Source organism: Lingula anatina, chromosome 1 (genome assembly GCF_051362555.1).
Source record: "Lingula anatina isolate TDL-2025a chromosome 1, LinAna3.0, whole genome shotgun sequence".
Lineage (NCBI taxonomy): Eukaryota > Metazoa > Brachiopoda > Lingulata > Lingulida > Lingulidae > Lingula > Lingula anatina.
The window spans coordinates 44,379,883-44,396,693 of NC_141767.1; the positions used below are offsets into that span (position 1 = coordinate 44,379,883).

The 16,811-nt window shown below is 35.9% G+C and overlaps 2 protein-coding genes across 2 annotated transcripts; one reads left to right on the forward strand and one right to left on the reverse strand.

Moving 5' to 3' along the window:
- Positions 1 to 3,066: 3,066 nt before the first annotated feature.
- On the reverse strand, positions 3,067 to 9,341 carry LOC106168449 (MAM domain-containing protein 2-like). Its single transcript, XM_087002245.1, has 8 exons — positions 9,157 to 9,341; positions 8,347 to 8,502; positions 7,845 to 8,000; positions 6,745 to 6,881; positions 6,496 to 6,582; positions 5,579 to 6,246; positions 5,203 to 5,308; positions 3,067 to 3,329 (listed from the first exon to the last, which is right to left on the reverse strand). The coding sequence occupies exons 1-4, from the start codon at positions 9,209 to 9,211 to the stop codon at positions 6,790 to 6,792; spliced, it is 459 nt and encodes a 152-aa protein (XP_086858371.1). The 5' UTR covers positions 9,212 to 9,341; the 3' UTR covers positions 3,067 to 3,329; positions 5,203 to 5,308; positions 5,579 to 6,246; positions 6,496 to 6,582; positions 6,745 to 6,789.
- A 2,383-nt stretch (positions 9,342 to 11,724) lies between these two features.
- LOC106168448 (uncharacterized) lies at positions 11,725 to 13,370 on the forward strand. The gene has a single exon (XM_013547491.2). The coding sequence runs from the start codon at positions 12,103 to 12,105 to the stop codon at positions 12,949 to 12,951; it is 849 nt and encodes a 282-aa protein (XP_013402945.1). The 5' UTR covers positions 11,725 to 12,102; the 3' UTR covers positions 12,952 to 13,370.
- Positions 13,371 to 16,811: the final 3,441 nt, after the last annotated feature.

Consider the following 16,811-nt stretch of genomic DNA (forward strand, 5'->3'; position numbering starts at 1 on the left):
AATTGTATAGGTTTCCGATCTTACAGTTTCATAATATATCTTCCCAAAAGACAAAAAATCTTCTGACTCAGAGGCCAATCTGCTTCATTGTGCCTCTAAAATAACCCATGAAAATATAGCTATCATTATCCACTAACAAGTTTACCTTTGTTTATAGGAAACGGATGAGTTTGGTGACTTGTATATACTAACTTTTACATTATCTCACATTACCTGTGGCGTTTTAGATAGGGGTTGCTAATTTTGCATCAAATACGTATTAGATTAAGGTGTGTCTTGTTCTTCAATATCACCATTCAGTTGAAGTTTCTCCCAATACCATGGTACAGTAACGATGCTATCACGACCTTAACATATCAGAAACAACTTTGATTTGTGTTAGACCCGAATGATACACAGAAAGTCATAAAAGCATGAGTATTTTACTATTTCTACTCCTTTTTACGTGTGAAAAAAAAACTAGTAGAAAACATTCACAAAGAAGCGATTTCAGTGGAGGTCACAGATGTGGGAGGGGAATTGGATTGGATTATGGATTGGATAGTGGGATATCCTTACCCATGTGCATTCCCTGTTCCTACCTCTGCCGAATTGTGATGACGTCATCCTCGGTTCTTAACCTTGGTCCGCTTTCAATGAACACTGTCACATATCGCTTCTTAAGGAGCTGCTGTTATTATGTTTTATTTATTGGAAGGGCATCTGCACGAGAAAATACAAGGAGAAGTCACATTGATTTCAAACTATTGGAAATCTTGGATTTTTTTGGTTGTTTTCTTACTAATGCAGTGGTATACTCGTGCTCGTTTTTTTATTGGTACACTGAGAATAAAATAGGAGTCATTTGACTCTCTAGTCAGAGTCCAGCATCCCTTGACCCTCATGGAGTTATTTTGACTCCTATATAAGGGTCAAATTACCCCACTACCAGAGTCTTTAGACTCTCTTATCAGAGTCAATCACCCCCTGGCTCTCATGGAGGCAATCTGAGCAATCAGAGTCAAATTACCAGGGGGCCAGTGTCTGGCTGACCCATTTCACCGACACTTTTCGCTCGCTGGACAGTAAGCCTCGTTTCAGTACTTGTGATGGCAGTGAGCAGACTGCGTGGGGAGAACAGTTTTCATCATCCTTTGTCAGTAAAAGCATTACTTTATTGGCCATAGTTGGTTTTATGCATGAACACGTGGTTTTCTGTGTGTTTCTGCATGCAAAACTCGTGCACTTATTACTGGCCCGGGCTTTCAGTTGCCCACACCCTTTATGTGATATGTTGGTATACAGGTCAGCAGGTTTTGTTTCCAGCAGGTTGTAGGTTTGACCAGGCCAATGCATGTCACTGGGGAGGTATGCTCACTCATTGGTATATTTGTGACTATTAATTATCATTCGGAGGCGGACACTCTAACCACACGGTCATCCGGTCGCATACGATTTTGAAACAGCAATAACAAACAGTTTTTAAATCTGGTAATAACCAGCATGATATATATATATATATATATATATATATAGTTATTGTTATTGCTGTTTCAAAACCGTATGCGACTGGATGGCAGTGTGGTTAGAGTGTCCACGTCCGCCGAAGCGGGTTACCCTAGGTTCTAGATTCCGGTATTGCCAGCTCGATCTTGATTTCATATATAACCCATATCAACAATACCGTAAAAGCGACTCAATCACAAGGTATATATATTTAACAAGATAGCTTTTACGTTGCTATGACACTCAGTGTAAAGCGGGTGGACATGGGTTCAAATCCTCCGGGGGACAAATGGGTCTTTAATAAATGGTACCTATCTCCCCGCTCGTCAATGTTGCTGCTGATTTTTTTTTAATAATGAGCCAAGGAGTCAAAAATTCCTTAATATGGGGTCATGGTGACTCTTTTGTAGAGATAAATCAAGGGATAAAGGGATGTGTGAATGGAGTCAATTGTGACCCTCCTGTGGGGTCTTGGATGGCGTTACTTCATCGGAGTCAACTTGACTCCAATTGGGAGTTATTTTAGGCACCACTGCTGGACTCCAAGTTTGGAGTCACTTGGACTCCGATTTTATTCTCAGTGTAGGTACAGTAGCATTGATAATGAGACCAAGTATTCATACAGTGCACCAGATTCACACGCTCTAATTTTGTTTTTAAAAGGGATCCCAGTTGTAATGTTTCCAGCATGCGGCATTTTCAGCATTTTTGGATAGGTTACGGCCCTTTTCTCCTTCACTTTTATCCTTAGACTGCTAACAAAAGTAACAACGCGGTATTGTAAAGACAGTAAAGATTTTAATTTGATTACATAATTTATTTCAGAAAGTAAAAGACCTAGTTCTAGCGTTTCTCTCTTTTTATGTACAGACACAGATTCAGCACAGTGCTGTCTTGTTTACATTTTGGCATTTTCAAGGAGTGACTTTGAAGTTCCATGGGCCTGAAGACCTTTGCTAGTCACATTTTCTGAATATCTGTGAAACAAATATTTTATAATTAAAAATTGATGGTCATTAAGCTGTTAAACATTATGTAATATTGCATCAAAATTTGAAGAAACCCCTATTTTGGGCACTGCTTCCATGATGACCATTTAAGGAAAATCATGTCACTTACTGTTCTCAAACTTACAGGAAAGAAACATGGGACTAAAATACAGCTTCAGTAGGCAATGCAGTCTGTTTGGTATTTTTATTTATTTATTTATTTATTTTGGCAGTTAAACAGTTTTTTGTGAAAATTTAATTTTTCACATATTGGCATTTTCAAGGTGTGACTTTAAAGTTCCATGATCTTGAAGACTTTTGCTTGTCACATTTTCTGAATGTCCATGTTATTTATTATTGCATCAAAATTGACAAAATGACCTTTTTTGCATCTTTATTTTCTGTTTTTTTTTTTTTGTCTGTACATTTGACAGCTTTGCTGCCTTGTTTTTCTTAATTCCGTGATATTCAGCAAGACGTTTCTCCCATAATCATTCACATGTAAGTGTATTTCTTTTTGTTGAAAGTTTTTGTAGAGAGAACTGTTTGGATATTTTAACAAATACCGGGTAAACAACAACAATAAAAAAACAATAACACTCACATTGTCATTTATTATGGTATTCCACCACCACTTTAAGCACGTTAAATTAACTTGAATTTTTTTCTTTCGCATTGTCGTCTTGGGAGAGTAAGAGGTATAAATATACATGTATCATACACAATCCCAAAGTTTTCAAATCTGCATGTATATCTAGCACTTGTGCCGAGTTCTTGTACACGAGGGTTTTTGATCCACTTATGTTGTTTCCAAAGCTTGAATTTCGTTTCTCTGAACTTGTTATTACGAGAATCCTGCAAAAAAAAAGATAATTAATAGTCATTTGGGTTACTATAATTCAAAATTATGAAATTCCATTGTCCTCAAAAATATGTTTAGAACAGGAAAATATGCATTGTCCCTTTTTATGTACAGACACAGATGTGTCTGTACATATAGCCATCATCTGCGTCTGTCGTCGCCGTCGTCGTCGTCGTCGCCGTGCACTTTTACCGATAACACGATAAGTGGAAAACCATTTTACCTTTTGACTTGAAACTTGCAGAACTGATGAATATTCATAATACGCAGGTCAAGTTCGAAAATCAGCATGATCGGGTCACTTTTAGGGAATTTATGCTGTTTTTTCACTTTTTTCAGCATATATGCAGCACCGATAACACGATAAGTGGAAAACCATTTTACCTTTTGACTTGAAACTTACAGAACTGATGAATATTCATAATACGCAGGTCAAGTTCGAAAATCAGCATGATTGGGCCATTTTTAGGGAATTTATGCTGTTTTTTCACTATTTTCAATATAAATACAACACTGATAACACAATATAAGAAAAACGGATTGGCGAATTGTAATTATACTCACAGGGTTGGTCAATCTTACTAAAACGCAGGTTGAGTTCGAAAATCAGCATAATCGGGCCATTATTTTAGAAGTTATACTGTTTTTCACATTTCCTCAGATTCAATTATTAGGCATGTTAACAGTCTCATTATTTAACTAATAAGATGCCTAAAAGTGTTTGTTTGATATTTCCTGCATCTTTACAACATTGTTAGTTGATTATGTAAAAAACATGGTAAATTTGTTATCATGTATTGTGTAATAGTGTCAAAAATGGAAATAAACTCATATCATTGCAGTTTGTCAGATTCAATCATCCACTATGTTCAGAATCTCAGAATGGAGGAAATTGGACATTTAACACTGTTCTATTGATACTTTTCCCATCTCATCAATTTTTTTAGTTGGTCATATAAAATGGCAGTAAAATGTTTATTTTGTTTTATGTTAAAAAAGTGTTAAAAATGGAAATAAACCCATTTCAGAACAGTGCTGTCTTGTTTACATTTTGGCATTTTCAAGGCGTGACTTTGAAGTTCCATGGGCCTGAAGACCTTTGCTAGTCACATTTTCTGAATATCTGTGAAACAAATATTTTATAATTAAAAATCGATGGTCATTAAGCTGTTAAACATTATGTAATATTGCATCAAAATTTGAAGAAACCCCTATTTTGGGCACTGCTTCCATGATGACCATTTAAGGAAAATCATGTCACTTACTGTTCTCAAACTTACAGGAAAGAAACATGGGACTAAAATACAGCTTCAGTAGGCAATGCAGTCTGTTTGGTATTTTTATTTATTTATTTATTTATTTTATTATTTTTTTTTTTTTTGGCAGTTAAACAGGTTTTTGTGAAAATTTAATTTTTCACATATTGGCATTTACAAGGTGTGACTTTAAAGTTCCATGATCTTGAAGACTTTTGCTTGTCACATTTTCTGAATGTCCATGTTACTAATATTTTATTAATAACATTTGATTGTCATTATGCTGTTAAACATTATGTAATGTTGCATCAAAATTTGAAGAAACTCCTATTTTGGGCACTGCTCCTATGATGACCATTTAAGGGAAATCATGTCACTTACTGTTATCAAACTTACAGGAAAGAAACATGGGTCTAACATACAGCTTCAATAGGCAACGCAGTCTGTTTGGTAAATTTTTGTGGCAATTTAACAGTTTTTTGTGAAAATTTAATTTTTCACTTATTTGCATCTTTATTTTCTGTTCTTTGTCTGTACATTTGACAGCTTTGCTGCCTTGTTAAACAATGTTCGAAAATTTTAATATCTCTGATAAATTATGTTTCACTACCTTTGCCATGACACCCGTGGTTACAGCTCATCTTCGGTGTTCCACGTTTCCTTACAAGGCTGCACGGTAGCGATCAGCAACAGTTAGTTGATTTACAACGGAGATCCTAGGGTGAGTTTTAAAACATACATGTAGCATGAGGTATACATAAACATTCATTTCTGCATTATGTTTTCTTTATTGTGCCAATCATATTTTATGCGAATAACCATTTCAGAGATTAAGAATGAAAGGAAAAATATGTCTAAGGTCAATATAATTGCAATACCATGGATTTCAATGGACAAGAAAATGTAGTTTCAACGGAGCTACACAATATTTTACAGACTTATCGCAAATAAAAAAGATATTTTAGGCAAATAAGCATGATACCTACTGGCATTATTCATATCTGATAGAGGCTTGATGACGTGGTATGGTTAGGAAATGTTAAGGAAAACACCAGTGGAAGAGGATGAAATGATTTGCTATATAATGTACGAGTATAGACACATTACAAATGATTTTAAAATGTTAAGAATTACTGAACTCAAGATGAAACGATATAATAATCACAATGGAAAATAAATATACGTATTTTGCATTGATAAAAAAATACAGAGATGGTGATAGCATTCGTTTATTGTACATGTATATATAAGCATTGCATATAATTACTCATTTTCTTGTTTTTATCAAAAGAATTTAGGAAAAAAGGGATGAGTTGACGACAGTGTACCTATACTCCAAGGCCTTTTCTGGAAAATGTAATTTAGTGCTCTCATCCATTTTGATCTTTGGGAACCCAATATGCACACACCAATCAGCTACATTTTTCAATTTATTTTGCAGAGCTATTTTTCGAGTTCCCACTCCAATTAAATTTTGATAAATATAATGAAAAAAAACTTGCAGGTCTACCGATTTGTCGGAGAGGTGCTCATCATATCAAAATTCAAAACATGGATGTTACTAGATACAACACCTTACCGCTATATTTGGCCGTAAAACTCATTGGCAGGGTCGTTGTGACAGCAGTTGTTGGACAAACCAATCGACGGCCCACTGAATTCAAATGTAATTATTTTTATAAATATTCATTCTCGCTTGTTTAAATAAAAACAAAAGAAACAATATCAGAAATAATGTCATGAAATAAAACGAAACACCACAAGCATATCATCACTTCGTGTGTTCTTATACATGTACATTAGGAACATGACTACAAATTTAGTTTATCTATTTATTGATGTTTATCTGAGCGCAATTTCTAACACGTTTGTCTTGCACATTTACACAAATGGAAATACTCACCATCACACTTGAAAAACTTCAAATCATCTAGAGCGATGTCACTTATTGTACAGTAGTGCCAGTCGTGTCGACAGCTTCAATTAAAATCTAAATAATAGATGAATGATATAATATTAGACCATCTGTCTTATTTTTTTACTTATATTGTTGAACTATTATAATTATTACATATATATAATAACTATTATTGAAATATTATAAACTAAATTGAAAAGCACTATTGTAATTTTGATGAAATGATTGTTTTACCTGGAATGGTTGTGTTTGACATGAGATGGTCATATTGCCATGGATTCATACATTTCCATGGTTACCCTGGTCACTAAATACAGGTGATAAATTCTTAGAGCATTTTGCCTGGATGTAAACATTCAATCGGCCAATATCTAAAAGTAAAAAAAACATCATGTGTTCGCTGCTTAATTTGGAAGACAGAAGGGGCGGACGAGACGTTCCTTCACTTTTTAGTCTTGTATGTTCATATGTTCATATACGTCACAGGCCAGATCCAAATCTAGTCCAATTACTTGGTCTAGGGCAGATTGCTATTAGGTCTTTGCATTGTTAACAGAGGAATAAGCATGGTCAAGTAATTTACAGGGGAGCTGCCAGTTTGTACATGTAATTAAATTGTGGATGTTCTAATACACAGTGATTCTTTAAAAAAAGACACCAAAGGTCCCCCTCTTGAAATTTGAATTTTGACTAGCTGAATCATACTTTTAAACCACACCAAATGGCACCGTTCGCCCTCTAAAAAATACCATTTTTTCGGGGCCCTACGCCAAAGGGGGGGGGGTCGGCTTTACATCCGTGGACCTCCCCCTTTCAAATAATCCTGGATCTGCCCCTGATACATGTACTTAAACTTAGTTGTATTCATATTTTGGTTTGAAATAAACATTTGATGATGATACTTTTCAAAGCTTTTTGCATAAATATTTAAAACCACGGTAATTACTCGATCTTTTCAATAGGGAAAAATTGTATATTTTTCAGATGCTGCAATCTGTAAGTCACAATTTCTTAAAGTTAGGTAATTCCTATTGAGAGGTGTAGCAACAAAATTAAAAAAAAACAGGCTATTTATATTTCTATTCCATGCAGTAAAAGCATCATAAATTCTACGTATATAGAAATATAATTTTTGTGATTATAAAATTAAGTTTCTGAAAGGTTGATAACTTTTGCCCATTGAGAATATCGAGTTATTACCTTTAAAATACGTGAATAACCGTCAACACAACCTGTGATATTAATCAATATGCCAAGTAAGCCGTAACTCATTTCCATACAAGCACTGTTATTACCAAGCAAATGTGATTTGTATTACATTCAAGTTCACTTACTATCGTCCTGGCTGAGTCCGAAATCGAAAGGTTTATCAAACATATGATACCAGAGTTCGAAGCAACTGCGACTCTGTTCTGGTTGAAACAAGGGTGACATCAGGCGCAATTTATCATTCTTGGCCGTGTGACTTGACTCCATGTATAAGAAAAATCCTAAACACCAACAAAACAGTTATATTAAGACAAAACGTAGTAAGATGTCCAAATTAAGCCCGTACCAATTACCTTGAATCAAAAAGATCTCTGTCCACTCGTTTTTACAGATCATAAACATGAAATTGCAAATAATTTTGTTGCAATTTTATTTTGCGATAATCGAAATTTGTTTTCGCTAGTGTCGGGTACGTATTTTGACTGCTCGAAATACAGCATTAATTTTTTTCCAAATTCAAAAATCCTTATCCGTTTTAGTAAAAAGCACGCACTTGCGTATTCCAGATGTTACTACATGTGCTGCATTTGATTATTACGATATATTAATGAATTTATATTTCATTACCATAACTTGTTCCTGTTGTATGATCATACAAGGGACCAGTGGAACTCGTGGGGGTGCGTCCTCTCCATCTTTTCCAATCCCCGTCATCTGTATTGTTGTCCTGTGTCCAGCCACATAGGTCTTGCTCGAAGTTACACGAATTATATACAGTGTTTCCTGTTGAAAAAAGCATGAGGGTTCATTTCCATTATTATAATCGACAAAAATTATTTTTGTTTCCGAGTAATTCATTTTGTTTCAGAAACATTGAAATCTTCTAGAAATTTCGTGTCCGTTCATTGTATTTTACTTGAAAACTAACAATGATGGACGGTGACGCAAGAATTCATTCTTCGTTGTACCAATTGGTTAAAAATGCCTTCAAAACAAATCACAAGCTATTGAATTCTAAGCATTTTGTTCTTGTTATTGCACCCCTTTTTCTTAGTTTCACGAGAAACACTTAAAGTCCTTTACAAATGTCTTGACCTACACACACTGGACAAAAGAAGTGTCACCCCTACTGAACCAATACTTTGGGGGATATAAACTGTGGAATGATATGCTCCTGGTATCATTTTATTAACATCAAATTTCACAAAAAGACCAACAGTACAATTCCATGGTACAGCGGTTTTATACTTATTTTTCACATCATAAGTAGACCAGGCATTATAAAGACTCAAGATCTACCTACTAGTAACTTTGATTACTCTGATTCAGGGGGTGGCACTTCTATTGTCCATTGTGTGTAGTACCGCATAAAACGTGAAAGAGAGCAACTCGGCATGTCAAAATAAAGCACAGTATACAAAGAGATAAAGCACAAACCTTTAACGACGACTCCACACGAAAATAAAACGACTGTCAGGATACACACTACCATGACGGTTGCTTCTATGGTTAAAGAATCTAAATTCCAACAGTGCAAATTATCAACGAAAATTTATGTTCGCGAGCTTACAATTTTTATTATCTATCTTTTCGTAAGCCAAAAACCCTATATTTTAGAGGGCAATCTACTTCAATGCTCTTCTACCAAAACACAAAATATTTCTGTCATTATATGCCAAGAAGTTTATCTTTGTTTATGGAAAACGAATAAGTTTACACTAACTTTTACATTATTTCACATTACCAGTGGAGTTTTAGATAGGGTTTGCTAATTTAAAATCAGGCACGTATTAAATAAAGGTGTGTCTTATTTATTAACATATTAAGGCGAAATTTCTCCTAGTAACATGACAAAAGTTATTCGATTACGACCTAAACTTTATTGTATAAAGACGCTCTCTTGATTTTGACTTAAATCACAAAAAGTCCTGAACAATGCTGTTTATTTTGTTTATATGGAGCATGTCGATAAATTTTACACGTTCCCGTTTACCTGGGGTGAGTTAATAAACTGTGATCAGCAAAAAATCATTATAACACGTAACTGTTGGATACATTTATATCTGTAGATAGGACACGTTAATTTTACCCCTTTAAACTCTTATTAACACAGGTACAGAGTATGTGTTATTTATTAAAACTTATGTGTTATGAAGGCAGTGGATTGTGTTAGTTGAGCTGGGTGAGCTTGCGTGACCGTCTACGAAATCGATTCGGCGGGCGTAAGTGCACACTTATTTTTGGTCGCACATAAAAGAAATAGGAAATGCTGTAAAGACTGTTACTTCAATTGCGTTATATATATATATATATATATATATATATATATATATATATATATATATATATATATATATATACGATGCAATACAGATAATTATACTGCACGATGTGAAAAAGCTCGTAATCAGCACATGAAACTGATTTTTGATGATACAGGGAAGGACTGAGAAGGGTTTTTTTCTCAGACGTTTAGAAGGTTTAACCAAGGTATAACACAGCGGTATAACGTTAACAGTGTTGCAAATGTTAAAAATAAGGTTAATGATATGCGCTACCTTAACGCAAATTTGGCTTTGTAACATTTGTAAAGATGCTTTATGATCACTTTGAACAAGCTTCTAAAGCGTGAATAAGGGTGCTTTCCCAGAGATTTAGATTAAGTTTTAGATCGACCTAACTCCCTGGGGGTTCACGCTAAATTGCAGTCAGCCGAGCGGACACCATAGTTAATTACCCCCTTACAGCTTTTAGTAGGCGGGACAGATGCTTAAGCCGGCCAAGCTGACAGTAATCTAGTGAGACTCCCCACAGGGATAGATCGTTCTAAAAATTTATGGAAATGGGGTGTAAGTTAGAAAATGCAAAGGACCCGGGATTTCACTACTAAGCCCTCGCCACCCAACAACTTCTTAACCTTGTTACCTAATCGCAGCACCGAAATCTGTAAATTAATTATGAAGTCTTCCCTATTAGTTCATATAATTGTGCGTTGCTCAATAAGTTCATAGCTAGATTTTCGTGAGCCGTCGCACAAACAAAAATGATCGATTATTTTGACTACAACGCCTGTAACTTAACTGCCGGACTCTGCAGATCAATGAGCGTCAACTTTTTAACGTGACTTTAAATCGAATCCTAATACCAAACCCCTCTACCAATTTGAAGCATTTTTATATGTACCACAATTCTAGTATTACTCAGTAATTCCAGGGACATAAATACCCAACTGTATAATATACCTTGGTCATTGTGATTATAATGTTCTTTTGTACAGTGGTATTGCTTTACACTGGAGAAAAAAAGCTCTTTGTTTAAGCAGGGCTTAAAGCGTTGCTATTTGAATTTGAATAGCCATCTGTCTTTACTGGAGTTATACACACATACTGAATACACTTTGTCACCTTTCGACTCCTTGTGTTGACTTTAAAAAGTGCATGTGCCAATAAACGTCTCATAAGTGACAATAGGATATAGTGTAACCGGCGCAATAGGTGAATGCAACTGTGGAAAAATTCAATATAACTTTTAAAAGATAAGCCGATTACGTTTGGCTTAGTGAAATACATTTTACGGTCAAATTTGAACATTGAGGGGGTATTAATATTATGGGTTACCTGTAAGCTGCGGTGCTCTCTCTAACGGTAGTTAACATTTGATTGAATTTTAATATAATGTTATCATTTTTTAACCACTACCTTGAGCGTCGATGTGCCTTAAACTTTTAGAATAACAGCAGGTCGTTGTTAAAGGAATAAGATTAAGTGGTCATTTTTGGCATTGATTTAATGCATAAAGGAGCCCTTGATTTGTTTTCCAAATCAGCTCGTGCTAATAATAGCCCCTTGTTATTGCCATTTACAAAACTGTGCACATGTTATCGAATAGCAAGCAGAGTTACGTAATAAATCACCTTTGCATTGCAATATAATATCGGATCAATAACCATAATGCGGAATACTTAATCACGCTGTTGTTTTAAAACCGACGCGAGAGTGTATTTACAAACTCTTACTCAAAGCGGACTGATTACAGGTTCACTGTGGAGTGTTGACAGGTGCTGTACCGGGTGTTTGGAGTGAGAGGTGTATTTACTCGCGGATTGCGCGTCGGGTTGCCAGGGACAGATAAGGTGGCCATGGAGTACCTTTTCGCACCCGTCGTCCCCATGAATGTACGGTGACTACCACATCGATGTAGAACACCTGGGCAGTCTGTCGCTCCTGGGCATCATGTACGAAACGTGAGGTTTTAAATTCATCAGAGGTATTTTAGCATTGCTTAGGGTCAACGTCCATGCTGTTTATCATTGCCGTGAAACTACGTGGACAGATTCAGGAGATCAGATCACAAAACTGAAACAGGTGAGAGCTACTTTTACAGATGGCCGCTTACTGGTCCCGACAGCTTCGTCTGCGTGTCGAAAGTGAGGATCCTGCTTATCATGGTTTAAAGAAACTCAAACTAAGGGGAAAAGAACTGTCTGATCTCCCATATGAAGTGTTTTCCTTATTAGAACTTGAGGTGTTAGATCTGAGTCCTGAGCGGCAGTCGTGTTTGGCTTATCGCTTGTCGTACGTGCCACCAGAGATAGGACGCCTGGTGAACCTCAAGGTTTTGATGCTCGACACCAACGATTTGCGAGAGATTCCTCCACAAATTGCTCTCCTGCGCAATCTAGAAAGAATTGCTCTCAGTAACAATTCACTATCCCAACTTCCGGCGGAATTTTCAAATTTGAAAAGTCTAAAAAGCTTACACATTGCAAACAATGAATTCGTCGATATTCCACTCGAAGTGTGCGAATTGGAGGACTTAGAATTCTTAGATTTTTCAGACAACCAAATACACAAAGTCCCTGACGAAATCAGCAAATTAGCCAAGCTGGAAACTCTCTTGTTGCCTTACAATAAAATCAAGGTGCTACCTGATGGAATATGCAGGCTGGTCAACCTCCGATCTTTGTGGCTGGGGAAAAATAAACTTAAATCATTGCCCAAGGATTTTGGGAATTTAGTTTTATTGGACTGGGGATTAAATTGGCACTCGTCTATTTTAGACGGTAATCCGCTAATTTCCCCACCGCTTGAGGTCTGTCGTTTAGGCCCAGTGCAGATAGGACGCTACTTTAACATGGCAGCCGAGAAAAAGAAGAGTGATTCGATGAATAACAGTCGCCCATCACCACCCAAGTCAGATCCGCCTGCCACGGAAACTGCTAGGGGAAACTGAGACATTGAATATTGTTATCGTCTGACGGGCCTTTCCTGTGAAGGATCAAGCTTAATGGATTTGCGTCTCATTCACCCACGGGTACATTAACCTAGTCAGTATGGATGTTATAGGATTGAGGCCATTATACTTTTTTCTCATTTTCATTATTAGGAGTGTTTTCTTTTGGTTGTTATCCCATCGATTTCAGTTCCATACATTCTTATCAACATTTGGATTACTTTAACTAGTTTCCAAAGACTCGCTGATCTTTGCGCAACTCTTTAAAGATTAAAAGATTACTGTAAGAAATTGCTCAGTTTTGCCTTTTAAAAGACGGGTAAAAAGACCAACAACAATCTGTAAATTAATAAAGTAATTGAATCTATTCCAATTGCGTGTATTGGGATTACTTTAAATAGTAAAATTGAAGAATAGCGTCTCTTTGTACAATGATTTCTTTCATTAATTTATTCTTCCTTTAATTATATTTGGAGTAATACGTACAGATATTCTGTCTTTATTAAGACAATATAAAAGTTTAATGACGTACATCTTCAATTGTATAAAATATATTTGGTAGTTGAACCCGTGCAAGTAAAACAATTTGAAGATACATATATATTAGCCATTGTCATCAACAGAATTAAACTTAACTGAAGGTAATACAAGAAATTGATTGATTTTGAAATACGCAACCATTAATGTGGTCGCAAGTAATTACAAATTATTTTAAATCTCTCTCTCTCTCTCTCTCTCTCTCTCTCTCATGTGACTACATCTTTTTTTATTTTGTAACTATATCAATTTACGAGTCATTGCAATGAGGATTAGCTGGGTGTTGCAAGGACTAGATAACACAGTGTAATAACTAAAATTGCTTCTCGACAGAGATGGATCTGATGTGTTGGGATTTGGAGGATAAATGTCTGATGTTTTGATCAATATGAGAGGAAAAAATGGAACTGTTTTAACGTAGATATGCGTACATGCAGTTAGAATGTGTCTATGAAGAGAAAATCGAGCCTGACGAGTGAATTAAAAATTAACGTGGCTACCACTGTTGCTTAGCAATTTGCAATAACATCGATCTTCCGTTCTAGGCGTGCGATCCACTTTATGGCCGCTCTGCGCAAAATGATGATCCAATTATTTTCAGCATGGATGTTTGTTCATTTTTTTGATTATTCATTTATTCTTTTATCTGAAAAAAGTTTTTCCTTTTAGTAATTCAGTATAGATGTAAGAAAAAATTGTATGATTAACAAGTATCTGGTGCAATTTGTCAGTCACCTCACCTCACCTTACCTCACCTCATACAGTCACCACATACGCACCCGCAAACGCACACATAACCACACACATAGAATATCTACCCAAGTAGTTTAAAAGTTTTTTTTTTTAATTTCATTACATAGTTATGGACATGGGACAGCAGGATTATCTGAGGAGGGCATATACAAGACTATTGCCACAAACTATGGAGACTGTAAATATCATGACAGCTTCGAGAGTGACTTGCTTTTGACTGACTAATCACCTTTACCGTATCATAGATTACAATATTGACAATTCTACGAGCAAAGAAAGGCCCGTTTGTGTATGAATCGCATTATACATGTACGTCGCAGATACTAATATTTTATTCGATTCTGGTAGTAATGGTTTGATAGGAAAGTAAATGAAAGTACAGCCGAAGGATAAAATAGCAAAATAGTCGTGGGCGAAGTGGGAGATTATTTACTCATTTCACAATGGTTCGATCATCATGTTTTTTTCAATCGAAGAGCACTTATTTAATCAACAAACTGTAGCACAGGAGCATGAAAATGATAGACACATGCAATTTTAAAAGAAAAGTTTCACATACCGGTACATATGCAGGTATATTTTTATGTACTCAATTAGTAAATCTAAGATAATTATTAAACCATTCCATGCACCAGGTCAATGTCTCTAGGTTTTTATAAGGGGGGGGGGTCTAAATTACATTCCCGATGATTTGAATTACTGATATGCAAGAATACAAAATCAACAAGCTCCTAAAATAAAACCATGTTAAACAATGTCTGGCTTTGTTGTCAGCTTATTCAGGCGCTATGCATACAAACACGTCACTTAATCGCCTGGGTACATACCGTGCACCCCTCCCAGTGTGTGTGTTCTTATCTGAAAATTAAATACGAGATTCTTTCGCCCTCATACAGTTACTAGTGTGACTGTGTAGTCGTATGTCGGCAGCTTAGAACCACTTCATGTTAATTTTTTTTTCAATTTTTTCAAGAAATGTAAAATATTTTGAGATAAGTTTTGAAACAAGTATTCAGTTGATTGGTGCAATCAAAGTACGTTACATGACAGTCTGCGATGGGTTCTCTTTCACGCTTTCATTTCCTGTTGATTAATGATACTCAAGTTATCAAAACGTCATTTATAACATTTCAAGGTACGGTCATTAATTACTAGCGTTGGTTTCAGATACGATAACAGCGTAGGTGCGCTGGGAGCTATTTCTTATGTTTAATTCATACAGGTCAGATTAACTAAATTTGATTTCCTTTTTCGTTACTGTAAATGACATTAGCAGGACCGCAAGCTAAAAAAATGTAATTGCTATCAGATATCAGTAACTAACTAGAAAGAAATTATCTACCGCACGTAATTTTCTGAGAATTATACATAGGTTTGAAGCGATTGTGGGTATATCCCGACGTCTTAGAAACGAGATTTTTTATTCATTTAATTACCATTTCAATGAAACTTATTTAGATGTTGACAGAGATATATTTTCAATTTTCATTTTGTTAGAACTGTAAAGTATTGATTCAAAAAATAAAAAAAATCCCAACTCTCAGATTTTTCCTCTCTATAATACGTCCTGATGAGAACAAACTTAATATCGTGAGCTTGTACATGTATGTGGAGGATGCAAACGATTGCATCAGTTGTGATGTGAATCAACAATGTTTAACCAATTTGTCTCAACTGATGCATTCCAGCAAGGAAAGTGCACAACAATCATACATGGTACATCTCTCGACTGTATGCGTTGACAGAAGCACATTAAGGTCAAGGTACTGCACGAATAACTTAGTTAACGCCCGCGTATTTTTTAATCCTTCTTAAATCGAATTACCGTCAAGTATACACCAAATGTGGATATCAAAATTAACAAGTTGAATGACTATCATATCGTTGACAAAAACCATCAGTAAAAGAGACGAGCGCGATCATTGTGTAGAGAAATGGAATTTTTCGATTAAAGAGAAGTAAGATGGAGTTAAGACCTTTCTCCAGGGAGGCTATCCCCGATGTATTGAAACCTCAGCACCTATTACTGTAAGTGAATCCTCTCCAGAGTGAATCATTTAGAGGATGCTGTATTTCTCCGATAACGAGATTTAAATTATTTTCCGATTTCCTAATACAAAAAGTCTTCATTTTCTGCGTGAATGTCGTGAAATGCTACGTATAGAATAAAGTGACATTCTAGTCTCTTGTGTCCGGTAGTCTACCGGTAAGTGGGCGAATTATAAAGCAGCCGATTCCGCCCGGCTTGCGGCGCTGTTATTGGTAGCATTGCTGCATTGTAAACTGGTGCTTTTGGACCCGACTCACAATAAACTTAAAAGGCGTGCGACAATTCTCTTTATTGCGTGCTTTACGCAGCTACGCCCACGGTGTGAAACCTGCATATACCCCACGAGAAAAGCTGTCCAAGAAGATGATGCATAGATACAGCTGATTTAACTCGCGTTCTTTAAGCCACCCGAGCGTATGTCGTACAGTGCGAATATAAGCATTGTACATTGATGTTACATACAAAAAAATAAATAAATGATCGTGCAAGCACTGGTCCTTATTTTATTTGTTTATACTCA

Excerpts from the sequence above, each read along its gene's own strand:
- LOC106168448 (XM_013547491.2), top strand. The coding sequence starts at position 12,103 with ATGGCCGCTTACTGGTCCCGACAGCTTCGTCTGCGTGTCGAAAGTGAG.
- LOC106168449 (XM_087002245.1), bottom strand. The coding sequence starts at position 9,211 with ATGGTAGTGTGTATCCTGACAGTCGTTTTATTTTCGTGTGGAGTCGTC. Across the intron at positions 8,503-9,156 it reads GTGTGGAGTCGTCGTTAAAG|GAAACACTGTATATAATTCG; the intron begins GTTTGTGCTTTA and ends TTTTTTCAACAG. Across the intron at positions 8,001-8,346 it reads TACAACAGGAACAAGTTATG|GATTTTTCTTATACATGGAG; the intron begins GTAATGAAATAT and ends GTTGGTGTTTAG.